Source organism: Coregonus clupeaformis, chromosome 21 (assembly GCF_020615455.1).
Source record: "Coregonus clupeaformis isolate EN_2021a chromosome 21, ASM2061545v1, whole genome shotgun sequence".
NCBI classification, from domain to species: Eukaryota; Metazoa; Chordata; class Actinopteri; order Salmoniformes; family Salmonidae; genus Coregonus; species Coregonus clupeaformis.
The window spans coordinates 16,839,576-16,854,577 of NC_059212.1; the positions used below are offsets into that span (position 1 = coordinate 16,839,576).

Here is a 15,002-nt window from a genome sequence, read left to right on the forward strand (position 1 = left end):
GAGGATATGACAGAGCCAAATGACTTGGTGTATAGAGAGAATAGGAGAGGGCCTAGAACTGAGCCCTGGGGGACACCAGTGGTGCGAGCACGTGGTGCGGAGACAGATTCTCGCCACGCCACCTGGTACGAGCGACCTGTCAGGTAGGACACAATCCAAGAGTGAGCAGCGCCGGAGATGCTAAACTCGGAGAGGGTGGAGAGGAGGATCTGATGGTTCACAGCATTAAAGGCAGCGGATAGGTCTAGAAGGATAAGAGCAGAGAGAGTTAAGCTTTAGCAGTGCGAAGAGCCTCCATGACATAGAGAAGAGCAGTCTCAGTTGAATGACCAGTCTTGAAATCTGACTGGTTTGGATCAAGAAGGTCATTCTGAGAGAGATAGCAGGAGAGTTGGCTAGAGACGGCACGCTCAATAGTTGTATCATTTGATTTACACAACATGCCTACCACTTTGGAGATGCAAAATATTTTTTGGGGTGAAACAAACAAGAAATAAGACAAAAAAACTGAACACTTGAGCGTGCATAGCTATTCACCCCCCCAAAGTCAATCCTTTGTAGAGCCACCTTTTGCAGCAAATCCAGCTGCAAGTCTCTTGGGGTATGTCTCTATAAACTTGGCACATCTAGCCACTGGGATTTTTGCCCATTCCTCAAGGCAAAACTGCTCCAGCTCCTTCAAGTTGGATGGATTGCACTGGTGTACCTAGGCTTTGACTAGGCCATTCCAAGACATTTAAATGTTTCCCCTTAAACCACTCGAGTGTTGCTTTAGCAGTATGCCTAGGGTCATTGTCCTGCTGGAAGGTGAACCTCCGTCCTAGTCTCAAATCTCTGGAAGACTGAAACAGGTTTCCCTCATGAATTTCCCTATATTTAGCGCCATCCATCATTCCTTAAATTCTGACCAGTTTCCTAGTCCCTCCCGATGAAAAACATCCCCACAGCATGATGCTGCCACCACCATGCTTCACTGTGGGGATGATGTTCTCGGGGTGATGAGAGGTGTTGGGTTTGTGCCAGACATAGCATTTTCCTTGATGGCCAAAAAGCTCAATTTTAGTCTCATCTGACCAGAGTACCTTCTTCCATATGTTTGGGGAGTCTCCCACATGCCTTTTAGAGAACACCAAACGTGTTTGCTTATTTTTTTTTTAAGCAATGGCTTTTTTCTGGCCACTCTTTCCTTAAAGCCCAGTTCTGTGGAGTATACGGCTTAAAGTGGTCCTATGGACAGATACTCCAATCTCTGCTGTGAAGTTTTGCAGCTCCTTCAGGGTTATCTTTGGTCTCTTTGTTGCCTCTCTGATTAATGCCCCCCTTGCCTGGTCACTGAGGTTTGGGGGGCGGCCCTCCTGTGATGCCATATTCTTTCAATTTTTTAGTAATGCATTTAATGGTGCTCCGTGGCATGTTCAAAGTTTCTGATATTTTTTTATAACCCAACACTGATCTGTACTTCTCCACAACTTTGTCCCTGACCTGTTTCGAGAGCTCCTTGGTCTTCATGGTGCCGCTTGTTTGGTGGTGCCCCTTGTTTAGTGGTGTTGCAGACTCTGGGGCCTTTCAAAACAGGTGTATATATACTGAGATCATGTGACAGATCATGTGACACTTAGATTGCACACAGGTGGACTTTATTTAACTAATTATGTGACTTCTGAAGGTAATTGGTTGCACCAGATCTTATTTAGGGGCTTCATAGCAAAGGGGGTGAATACATATGCACGTACCACTTTTCCGTTATTTATTTTTTAGAATTCTTTGAAACAAGTTTTTTATTTATTTAATTTCACCAATTTGGACTAGTTTGTGTCTGTCCATTACATGAAATCCAAATAAAAATTCATTTAAATTACAGGTTGTAATGGAACAAAATAGGAAAAACGCCAATGGGGATGAATACTTTTGCAAGGCACAGTATACTGTACTTTTTGGCTTATACAAATCCATATGGGGTAAAGTTACTATGACAATTGGACATTAAGCTACACTAGGGTATTTGAAGGGAATCCTGTAGGTATACAGGCCTAGTTCTACTGTCTATGAATTTCATCATCATAAAATCATATGATTGAGATCTGACTCCAATTGGAATGATAGGCAAAGGTTGCTGTTGCTTGGTTTCATTTCAAGTCATGGCACGCAGGTGGCATTGGTGTTTTTGTGTTGTGATGTTTTTGCAGTAAAAAGGAATAAAGTCCACTATTTTGACACTCATTCACAGTAAATTGTGGTGGACTCAACAAATGTTGCTAGTCTCGAACAAACCGTGCCATTTTTCTAAACGTTTGTCCCGCACACTGATCACCATGAGCAGTGGTAGGGACCCAAAGAATGCTAACAATTTGGCCTAAAGCCAAACATTTTTAGTCTTTATATGATACAGGCTACGTCCGTGTTTAAGTGGTACAAAAGGATTAAGTGGTACAAAACACTGAATTGATATTAAATCAAAGTAATAGCGGTTAGTTCTCCTACCTATTTTGAGCACAGGTTGGATACCATGGATACAGTATCCATATTAGGACACTCTCAGTTTCAGTAAGAGTTGGTCTCAGTAGAAGTGGAGTTGGTCTCAGTAGAAGTTGAATTATTATTATTATTTATTTAACTAGGCAAGACAGTTAAGAACAAATTCTTATTTACAATGATGGTGAATTATTATGAATGAACTGTAGAGTTTAATGGACTATGAGGTAGAACTGGGTTAATGAAGAGCATAAAGTTAGAATTCTTTGTTACTGGGCCAGGAATTGTATTGGGTCATTTAATTTCACTGTGTGGGCGAGTAGAGAAGGAATCTGCCCTAGGGTCAGATTGCTTGCTCTTACTTAAATCCATGGCTGTCTTATCTGATGAGAGACTGAAACTAGCTTGTGGCCTTTTGTCTCTCTCTTCAAACACAGTGAAGGGAGCGGCACCAGGGTTGAATAGAGTTTGGGCTAGACCTTTGTCTCCTTGGTATCTTCTTGATTGATTACAGCATGAGGGGGTGAGGTTTGTGGATGATTCAAGAATTTAGGGCCTTGTCATGTTTAAACTAAACATAAGTGTGTGTGCAAGACAGGGGAGCGAGTGATTGGTTGGAGTAATAGTTCAGTCGTCCTCAGGGACAAAGGAAGTGGGTGTGGAGTGATAAAGAGCGGGAAACTGAAGAGGGAGGGATTTAGAGCTAGAAGAGTTGGGGATGATGGTATATAATGTGACGTGAGGAAGGAGAACGGGGTGCCATTCTGTAGACTGGTATCGGCTTTGTTGAAATTTTAATAAAGTCATTTCTTGATGCAACAAAAACTCTGTAAGACCTTATTTGTAATAAAGTATAGTGGTTATTTTCCACAACACCTACACCGGCCAAACCCAGACGATGCTGGGTCAATTGTGCGCCGCACTATGGGACTCCCAATCACGGCCGGTTGTGATACAGCCTGGAATCGAACCAGGGGGTCTGTAGTGACACTGAGATGCATTGCCTTAGACCTCAGTCTCAGTAGAAGTTGAATCCATCTCAGTAAGAATTGAGTCAGTCTCAGTAAGAGTTGAGTCATTCTCAGTAGGAGTTGAGTCAGCAGAAGTTGAGTCAGTCTCAGTAAGAGTTGAGTCTTTCCTCTTTTTCTATCTTCCTTTCCTAAATCCCTTTCCTTCGTTCCTTTCCTAGCTTCCTTTCCTCCTTTCCTAGACCCCTTTCATTCTTTAATTTCCTAGCTCTCTTTTCTCCTTTCCTTTCTTAGCTGTATTTCCCCCTTTCCTAACTTCCTTACCTATTTTCGTTCCCTAACTACTTTCCTCCTATTGGTTCTAAGCTTCCTTTCCAATCATCCATTCCTAGCATTATTTCCTACATATATTTCCTTAATTCCTTTCCTAGCCTCCTTTCCTAGCCCCTATCCTTATTTCATTTCCTAGCGCTATTTCCTAATTTCCTTTCCTATCTTCCTTTCCTATTTTCCTTTCCTAGCTCTATTTCCTCCTTTCCTAGATAAAGGAGCTAGTAGAGGAAGAAAGGAAGCTAGGAAAGTATAAGAGGAAGGGGAGCTAGGAATCCAAAGGAGGAGAGGAAAGGAAGGCAAGGGTTCAAGGAAATTAAGCTAGGAAATTAGGAAAGAAAGATAGGAAAGGCAGAAAGGAAGCTAGGATAGGAGGAAAGGACATTTTGTTTGTAAAGAATAGGAGGAAAGGTAGATAGGATTATGCAAAGAGAGTGCAAATGTATGTGGTAAAGATTCACAAGCCGCCAGTAGATGTCAATAGTATTGGCTTTAATGAGAGGCCAGTTATTTTGTGACAGGCCAGTTTTAGTGACAACCAATGGTGTCATACTGACACATTATCAGTAACCACAGCTGTCACCGAAAGGTGGTAGCATAATCATCATATATTTTTTACTCTCCTTATGTTCTAAAGAAATGTACGTAAATGTAACTTGTGTCACCGTGCTGCTACCAGCTTCTCTTCCTCCACTGTCCCTGTCCCCTTATTGGGCTCAAACCAGTGGTCCTCTGATTGCAAACACACGTGACTGCCCGCCTGACAAACAGACCAGGGGTGCATTCAGTAGGATGCAACGTTTTGGAATGTTCAGATAGAAATATGCTATGTAGAACAAACACCCCTCTCTGACATGTAGAATAAGGAATCACTTAGTCTCTACTCGTGGCGTATCTATCTACAATGTTCAACAATGTTTGGCTACCGAACGAGGCCCTGCTGTCAAAAAACAATGGAGGCTTTATTTAGCATTGGCAGCGCCATTAAGGACTTTCACTATTTTTAAATAATCAACTTGGTGGGACTTCCTATGGGTTAAGGAAGGATCACATGATTCCATCCGGGTCATCGGGAGGGATCAGCCAAGAATTATACCCTTGAGCAAACATTCCATAACTGCAGGTGGCAGTAAATCGCAAACCTTGGCTTTATACCTGTTCATGGAAACCATGTGTTTGATGTTTTTGATACCATTCCACTAATTCCGCTCCAGTCATTAACAGGAGCCTGTTCTCCCCAATTAAGGTGCCACCAACCTCCTGTGGTGAAAGCGCAGAAACACAAACATAAGAAACAAGGATATGAAAATCTCCCGAGTGGCGCAGTGGTCTAAGGAACTGCATCGCAGTGCTAGCTGTGCCACTAGAGATCCTGGTTCAAATCCAGGCTCTGTTGTAGCTGGCCGTGACCGGGAGACCCATAGGGCGGCGCACAATTGGCCCAGGGTAGGGGAGGGAATGTCCGGCAGGGATGTAGCTCAGTTGGTAGAGCATAGCGTTTGCAACGCCAGGGTTGTGGGTTCGATTCCCACGGGGGGCCAGTTTGAAAAATAAATGAAAATAATGTATGCACTCACTAACTGTAAGTTGCTCTGGATAAGAGCGTCTGCTAAATGGCTAAAATGTAAAAAAAAATGTAAATGTAATAAGATTATATTAAATAAAGAAAACCTCTACCTCATGCTGCCTAGTCTTTATATTAGTTATGCCTGCTGATTTTTTAAAGCTGTTTTAAAGCAAATTTCCTGAAATTCTATGCATTCTTACATGTATTATGTGTGTTTATATGATACCAGGGGTCGAAGCCCGACAACAAAAAATACAAAATAGCTTATGTAGGTTACATTGCATGCCAGAATTTGTCAAATTATGTCATTAAATGTTTCATTATGAATTCAAAAGAATATTGTACTATTCTTAAGACATAATGCTCAAAGTGATGAAAATAACAGTATTTATTAACAATTTCCTTCCCTTTGTCTCTGTATGATGCACAGGTACTTTTGTTATGCAGGTGACTGCCACAGATGCTGACGACCCCACCTATGGGAATAGTGCACGGATCGTGTACAGTATCCTACATGGACAGCCTTACTTTTCAGTCGACTCCAAAACTGGTGAGATCACAACATAGTTGGAATCAAGGCACATCCACATCCACAATATCAAATGGAGAGATTTGAAAACCAAAGAGTTAAATGTGTTAACGTCCTTTACAATGGCAAAATGTAAAGCTGTACCACTGCAATATGTGATTATTGTAAATACTTTGAGATTATATTGCAGCTGAAGTTGGACTGAGAGTATAGGGGAACACTCTGAATCGGTGGCAACTTGTGACCCTGTAGTACCCGTACCATGAGACTCACTCCTGATCAAACGCTATTCACACAGGGAGAGGCACTATTAGGGCAGATTAGTATTTTGCAGGGTGTCAAAGGTCTCCTTTTTCTGACATCTTACACAGATGTGTAACATTCTCCTTAATGAATGCACGAGTCAAAATCCACCTCTTCTCTATTCCCTCGACTAACATCAAAGAGGATACGATCTCTTATAATCACAACTCATCTCTCTTTCTTCCCCTCACTACTCTTTGCTCTTGCTTGCCTCTCCCTCTCTCTCTCTCTCACACACACACACACACACACTCACATCTTCTCCGTTGCTTTTTGTGACCTTGAACAGGGGTTATCAGGACTGCGTTGCCTAACATGGACCGTGAAGTGAAGGAGCTGTACCAGGTCCTTATTCAGGCAAAAGATATGGGCGGTCAGCTGGGAGGACTAGCCGGAACCACCACCATTAACATCACCCTCAGCGACGTCAACGACAACCCACCCAGGTTTTCAAAAAGTGTGCCAAATTGCATTTTAATGACAATGGCTTTGTTTGCTATTACCCAATGAATCTAAAAAGTACTGTATGAATATTGTGGGCACTGAAAGTGAATCTTTCTGCACATAAGGGATCTCATCATATCTCTAGGCAATTAGATGTTACTTTAATAATAGTCATATATATTTGTATGAGCTGTTTATATATAATCAATGGTTTAACAACACCAGCGAAGTGATGCTTGTATAAATAGGCTTCACATTATTAAAAGAGGGTAATGTGAGTCTCTGGTCCTTACATAAAACTACAACTGAGACTTGACTCATTCAAGAAGCAGCCAATGACATCTTTTGTACTTCTACATGTTAATCTATTTTTATTGTATGGCAGGTATATTCCATCTCAGGGTCCCAGAGTCTTCATCAGTGGGCTCAGCAGTGGGGAAGATCAGAGCTCATGACCTGGACTCTGAGAAGAATGCAGAGGTGGAATATTCTATTGTTCCTGGAGATGAAGGAAACATGTTTAACATCACCTCCAACGGGGACAGTCAAGAGGGAATCATAGTCCTTAGTGAGGTGGGAATTAACAACCCTTCACCAGTCACTTCATTTTACTTGAACCATTTTGCTCTGTGATGAGGAAAGGTCCACACATGATCTCCATCGCACTCTGTTTTGGGCCAGTTTCTCAAGTAAGAATTGCAGATCTGTTATGATAGATCATGAGCAAAGCTGTGCTCATTTAGATCATTAAACTGATGTACTACATAGGCCTTGGAATATTAATAGAAAATTGCTGCATACATCCTTTTATCACAACTACAAACCATCCTCAGAACCTAACCATGAGGAAGTATGGAGAAATTGATTATCCCTATTTTCTAGCAGTCCAAAAATGAATTTTGATATTTTTTCAGGAAAATGCTTGGATGTGTTTGGATATAGCCTACATGAATAAATTAATACTTTTGAGGCTATGATCAGACAACACACCTCCTGATTGGATGTGACAAGCAGGAATCCCTTTAGACATCCCCTTTACAACAGCTTATTCTCTCTCTGTGGCCCACAGACTCCCAAACACTGGTATCTGTCAGAACGCTGAGTGTGGATGTGGTGCAGGGAATCAAGCGCAGGCACAAAAGTGTTCGTCAACAGTCTTTAGTGATGAAAAAACAACTCCAAACAGGAGAAATAGCCAACCCAACCGGGAGGCAAGAGCGACAAAACGCACACAACACAGTGCGTAAAAACAAGAAAAGGCGCACGCAGTGCGGACTCTCAAAATCAACAGAATGAGAGCAAAAACACCATCAACATGAACAGCTGACACAAACAATCACACATAACACCTGACCCAATTACGAAACTTAAATAGGGAACACAATCAAACACTAACAAGGGACAGGTGTTACAAACAGACAAAACCAAACAAACATGAAACATCGAACGGTGGCAGCTAGTACTCCGGGGACGACGACCGCCGAAGCCTGCCCGAACAAGGAGGAGGAGCAGCCTCGGCCGAAACCGTGACAGTATCCTATCTTCACATAAGTGGGTAGTTGCACCAAAGCTTTTGAACTGGGTTTGAGTGCATGTCTCGTCTGGGTTTGGATGATATTATTATTCACAGATGGGGTGTGTATCTTGCAGCTATGTGAGTTACCTTGATAGAAGTATATCAAAGTGCTACTTGTACTTGTCTAGATGTTGATAATGAACATTCAACACATTAGGCACTTTCTTGCAAATACATAGTGGGGATAAACAAAGGCACTTTTGCCTTCTGAAATTGAAATGATTGTAGGGCTATAGGTCTATTTGTAGCTGTTTGTTCCTCTGCTAAAACAGCACCTGTAAAACTGTGAAAGCCCATGTGTTGGAGGAAAGGATGGAAAATGGCTTGGGGAGGGCTCAGCCAAGGTCTGTCACAGTGTGTGATAAGAGGATTTGGAAGAGTAACAGGTTCAAGTGATAATCACCTCCGTCAAAATAAAATATTATAGTGAAACTTATAGGTAAACCATCTGTGGGATTCAAATGCCCTCTACATATATTTATGTGCCAAGATATCGGGTCTATACTTTGTTTCTATGTTGGACAGTGCTGGATATAGTTTAGGCTTAAAAGCCCTCCCAATTTAAGATATGGTTCAAGACTCCAGTAGTTATTATCTGTAAGGTTCCAACCAAAATAACACCAAAGCGATTATAAAAAACTGTAGTATGCAGGAAGTCAAGCATTTTGATATGGAAATGTCAATCCTTTATACGTTAGAACATCAACCACAGTAATCTATTTTATTTATTTGAGATAATATGATCTCTTTCCATGCCGAAAATAGTTATTACCATGTGGGTTATCAGTGAATTTAAAAAAAGTGTGCCCTCACACATGAAGTGGGAGGTTGAGGCGCTATGCTATCCCATGGATCTCCTTTATGATGAGACATGGCAGGTGAGTCAGGCACTTAGGAGGGCACAGTGAAAACAGCAGGAGCTTCCTGGTACAAATACTGTGATTGACACCTCTGTGCCGTTAATAAGAAGGAATTGTCACTAGGTTGTGGGTGTGTGGTGGGAGGTAGAGTTGGAGGATATAGGCCCAAACCAACAAAGGATGGGTTCAATTTCCAGATAACAATATTTTCCCTGCTAATTTGCATGTATGCAGTGTTGCAAGAATTGTGTTCCCTGCAGGTAACGCTGAGCGGTGCTTTTTGGATGGGATGGCACACATGCTGTGGTGTCTGTCCTCCTGCATCTCCTGCCCAGTCCTGTTGTCTGTCTGGTTGTTATGCAGTCAGCAGGGTGGCTGCCCATTCCACAGACAACCAGACTTTTGCATGTGTGTGTCTCAGACAGGGACTGCTGTGTGTGTGTTGACAGTGAAAACTGCTCTGCTGTCAATGCTAACTAGGGACCCAGCTGAGTTAATGTGAGACTGTAATATAGGGTTAGAAAGCTGTTCTCAAAGTGTCTTCCTGAAAATGTGTTAAAACCCCAAACATTGGCTGTTCAAGTCTCAAATTGCTTAAAAACTGAGACACTGAAGAACATGATTCTGTATTGGAAAAGGAATATTGAAACTAACCCTTTTGGTTCATTTAACATAAATCAATCTTGGTTGGTGCAATTAACAGGCATGTTTCCATATCAAAGTGCTTGACTTCCGTGTCTGTTGAGCATACTAAACCAAACAGAGATGTTAACAAACTGAATAAATGCATTTCACCTTTCACTCATTATCTTTCAGCATCTCGACTATGAAACCAAAAGGTCATACACCTTTAAAGTGGAGGCATCCAATGCTCACCTGGATCCCCGGTTCCTCCTCCGGGGCCCCTTCAAAGACACTGCCACCGTCAAGGTCAACGTGCTGGATGTGGATGAACCCCCTGTGTTCACTAAGACCTCTTACACTATAGATGTGTATGAGGACACTCCTGTGAGCACCATCATTGGATCTGTTACAGCGCAGGACCTAGATGCAGGTACCAGTGCAGTTAGGTAAGGACTCTTGAATACATTTATACATACATGTATAGTAAGTCATATGTACCTACTGTATGGTTATTCAAAATGAGATTCATCAAGGCTGGTGTTGAGAAATGGGACCATGATGGATTGAGGTATTTTCCATTTGGGCACCTGTATCCGACACCTTAAATGGCAACAAAACTCAGCTGTCAACATAGATCAACTGTACAGTATCTATTTAGCGAGATGGGAGTATTTTGGTATGGTGACTGGAGTGTTGGATGTTTGATTTAACCAACAGAGACACACTTTCCTCCTCAGAGTTATGAACACTGACAACTAATATCCATTTGGCTTGTTGTTTTTCTGTTCTTCCAAATGTTTTCAAAGTACAGTTGACTTCCTGTTGGTGTTGAGAGACAGAGCGTGAGACACAGGACATCTGCACAAGAACATAAAAATACGTTGTGGCCCAGCAGTGTGTTTTTTGTTATCGATGAATATTTTATGTCTTTCTAGAAATGGAGGATGCAGTAATTCACCTTGCTTAAAAGGCCGTCCTTGTTATGTCTGCTTAATATTTAAAAGCATTACATTTGTCATTGTTCTTATGGGACATGAAACACTTAAACATACTAGAACGCTGATCAGAACACAATCACATGGCATTCTATTCCCTATCAGGGTCTGGTCATAAGAAGTGCACTATATAGGGAATAAGGTACTATTTGGTACGCATCCCTAGTTTCTACATGAAAAGAGAATGATTATTCTTCTGTGTAATGTTTGCCGTCATTACCTTGGTCTTTCTTTGATTAATCGTTATGACATTTCTCCTTCGGGACCAATAAAATATTTAAGCCTATCTATCTCTATAGACCTATTACATTCAGATTTTCTATTACAGTGCCTTCAGAAAGTATTCACACCCCTTGACTTTTTCCACATTTTGTTGTGTTACAGCCTGATTTTTAAATTTATTAAATTGAGATTTTTTGGGTCACTGCCCTACACACAATACCCCATAATGTCAAAGTTGAAATATGTTCTTTTCAAAATGTTTACAAATTAATAAAAAATGAAAAGCTGAAATGTCTTCAGTCAGTAAGTCAGTAAGTTTGTTATGGAAAGCCTAAATAAATGTAGGAGTAAAAATGTGTTTAACAAGTCACTCTATGTGCAATAATAGTGTTTAACATGATTTTTGAAAGACTACCCCATCTCTGTACCCCACACATACAATTATCTGCAAGGTCCCTCAGTCGAGCAGTGAATTTCAAACACATATTTAACCACAAAGACCAGGGAGGTTTTCCAATGCCTCGCAAGGAAGGGCACCTATTGGTAGATGAAAAAAAAAGCTGACATTGAATATCCCTTTGAGAATGGTGAAGTTATTAATTACACTTCGGATGGCGTATCAATACACCCAGTCAGTACAAAGATAAAGGCGTCCTTCCTAACTTAGTTGAGAGGAAGGAAACCGTTTATGGATTTCACCATGAGGCCAATGGTCACTTTAAAACAATTAAAGAGTTTAATGGCTGTGATAGCTACTCCACAATACTAAACTAATTGACAGAGTGAAAAGAAGGAAGCATGTACAGAATAAAAATATTCCAAAACTGTTTACAACAAGGCACTGAAGTAATACTGCAAAATATTTTGCAAAGCAATTAACTTTTTGTCCTGAATACAAAGTGTTATGTACCACTCTCCATATTTTCAAGCATAGTGGTGACTGTATCATGTTATGGGTATGCTGGTAATCATTTTAGACTGGGGAGTTTTTCAGGATAAAAAAGAAACGGAATGGAGATAAACACAGGCAAAATCCTAGAGGAAGACATGGTTAAGTCTGCTTTCCACCAGACCCTGGGAGATGAATTCACCTTTCAGCAGGACAATAACCTAAAACACAACGCCAAATCTACACTGGAGTTGCTTACCAAGAAGGCAGTTAATGTTCCTGAGTGGCCGAGTTACAGTTTTGACTTAAATCTGCTGAAAATCCATGGCAAGACCTGGAAATGGTTGTATAGCAATGATATTATTATTACCCAGAAAGACTCACAGCTTTAAACGTTGCCAAAGGTGCTTCCACAAGTATTGTTTTCATGTTGTCATTATTTAATAAATTTTGTAAGTAAGTCAAGGGGCATGAATACTTTCTGAAGGCACTGTACATGCAAATTAAGATGTGGAAAGAGTAGTTCAGCTGTAAGTATTGATTAAAATATGCTGTGTGAGGTTGAAGAAATCATACTCTATATGTTCAGTTGTTTTTTTCATGTATTCATGTTTTTTGTGCATGTTTTGTAGATACTCTATTGAGTGGAAGAGGCCTGTGGACAGCTGCTTTGGCATTGATACTGTGGAAGGGACCATCTCCACCAACGAGATGTTGGACAGAGAGAGTAATAGGCAGCACAATATCTCTGTTGTGGCCACTAAAGTTAGTAAGTATAGGACGAAGGGTAAATATGTACAGTATATAATATGTGTTATTATACACAGAGTGTATAAAACATTAGGAATACCTTCCTAATATTGAATAGCACCCCATTTTGCCCTCAGAACAGCCTCAATTCGTCAGGGCATGGACTCTACAAGGTGTTGAAGGTGTTCCACAGGGATGCTGGCCCATGTTGACTCCAATGCTTTCAACAGTTGTGTCAAGTTGGCTGGATGGTCTTTGGGTGGTGGATCATTCTTTTTATTTTTATTTTATTTTATATTTTATAAACAATACAATACATACACACACACAAACGACATCACACAAACATCAACTACATCACACCTGTCCAGACCCACTAGCACACACCCCCATCTCTAGTGCCCACATGGCCTCAAACTATACCATTTTGTTTCTGTTCGTAGCCCACGCACTTTCAATATTTAAATAATAACTTATTCGATTTTTCCATTGTGTTAATGATGGCGGATTGATAGATTTTTAGTATATGTTTTTTCAAGATGAGTGATGAGAAGAGAATCGTCCAACCCATCGGGTATCTCACTACACCCCCTTATGCCATGTCTTGGAATATGCAGACAGACGGATTGAAAGTATGTTTACATTGTAATACTTCTGACAGCCAACTTTCTAGCTCTGCCCACAACTTCCAGACTGTATAGCATTCCCAGAAAGCATGGATTATTGAGTCCTTAGATTTACACTTAAGACATGACCCTGCCGTTGTGCTATAGAATTTGTAAATTCTGTCTCTTGTAAATTCTATACATTAGTTTATACTGGATCAAACGTACATTTTAGTTAACTGTAATTTTGTTAGTTATGCTCCAACCTCCCCTCCATCTTGTGCCAACATCAGTTCTTTTTAAGTCTTGGTTCCAATAGTTTATATTTTTTTCTGAGATTGTTGTTTGGATATGCTCTCTGCAAGGTTTTGTATATCTTCCCTATCATATTAACATAATTTCTGACTCACGTAAGATTCCCTCAAGGTTGCTCTGATGTCCAAAAGATTTCCTGTTACCAAGTCATTTACGGTTTCTATGCCTTTACGGTTTCTATGGTTGACCATTCCTGATACACACGGGAAACTGTTGCGCCTGGCACCTACTACCTACCATACCCCGTTCAAAGGCACTTAAATACACTGCTCAAAAAAATAAAGGGAACACTTAAACAACACAATGTAACTCCAAGTCAATCACACTTCTGTGAAATCAAACTGTCCACTTAGGAAGCAACACTGATTGACAATACATTTCACATGCTGTTGTGCAAATGGAATAGACAACAGGTGGAAATTATAGGCAATTAGAAAGACACCCCCAATAAAGGACTGGTTTTGCAGGTGGTGACCACAGACCACTTCTCAGTTCCTATGCTTCCTGGCTGATGTTTTGGTCACTTTTGAATGCTGGCGGTGCTTTCACTCTAGTGGTAGCATGAGACGGAGTCTACAACCCACACAAGTGGCTCAGGTAGTGCAGCTCATCCAGGATGGCACATCAATGCGAGCTGTGGCAAGAAGGTTTGCTGTGTCTGTCAGCGTAGTGTCCAGAGCATGGAGGTGCTACCAGGAGACAGGCCAGTACATCAGGAGACGTGGAGGAGGCCGTAGGGAGGGCAACAACCCAGCAGCAGGACTGCTACCTCCGCCTTTGTGCAAGGAGGAGCAGGAGGAGCACTGCCAGAGCCCTGCAAAATGACCTCCAGCAGGCCACAAATGTGCATGTGTCTGCTCAAACGGTCAGAAACAGACTCCATGAGGGTGGTATGAGGGCCCGACGTCCACAGGTGGGGGTTGTGCTTACAGCCCAACACCATGCAGGACGTTTGGCATTTGCCAGAGAACACCAAGATTGGCAAATTTGCCACTGGCGCCCTGTGCTCTTCACAGATGAAAGTAGGTTCACACTGAGCACGTGACAGACGTGACAGAGTCTGGAGACGCCATGGAGAATGTTCTGCTGCCTGCAACATCCTCCAGCATGAACGGTTTGGCGGTGGGTCAGTCATGGTGTGGGGTGGCATTTCTTTGGGGGGCCGCACAGCCCTCCATGTGCTCGCCAGAGGTAGCCTGACTGCCATTAGGTACCGAGATGAGATCCTCAGACCCCTTGTGAGACCATATGCTGGTGCGGTTGGCCCTGGGTTCCTCCTAATGCAAGACAATGCTAGACCTCATGTGGCTGGAGTGTGTCAGCAGTTCCTGCAAGAGGAAGGCATTGATGCTATGGACTGGCCCGCCCGTTCCCCAGACCTGAATCCAATTGAGCACATCTGGGACATCATGTCTCTCTCCATCCACCAACACCACGTTGCACCACAGACTGTCCAGGAGTTGGCGGATGCTTTAGTCCAGGTCTGGGAGGAGATCCCTCAGGAGACCATCCGCCACCTCATCAGGAGCATGCCCAGGCATTGTAGGGAGGTC

The 15,002-nt window shown here is 41.9% G+C and overlaps 1 protein-coding gene across 1 annotated transcript in view; it reads left to right on the forward strand.

The window, feature by feature from the left end:
* cdh12a (cadherin 12, type 2a (N-cadherin 2)) overlaps nt 1-15,002 on the forward strand; it is a 38,223-nt gene that overhangs the window by 15,837 nt on the left and 7,384 nt on the right. The window contains exons 4-8 of the mRNA XM_041842117.2: nt 5,768-5,887; nt 6,459-6,626; nt 6,999-7,186; nt 9,866-10,119; nt 12,412-12,548. Of these exons, the coding sequence (XP_041698051.2) occupies nt 5,768-5,887; nt 6,459-6,626; nt 6,999-7,186; nt 9,866-10,119; nt 12,412-12,548 (867 nt within the window). The remainder of the gene's footprint in view (nt 1-5,767; nt 5,888-6,458; nt 6,627-6,998; nt 7,187-9,865; nt 10,120-12,411; nt 12,549-15,002) is intronic.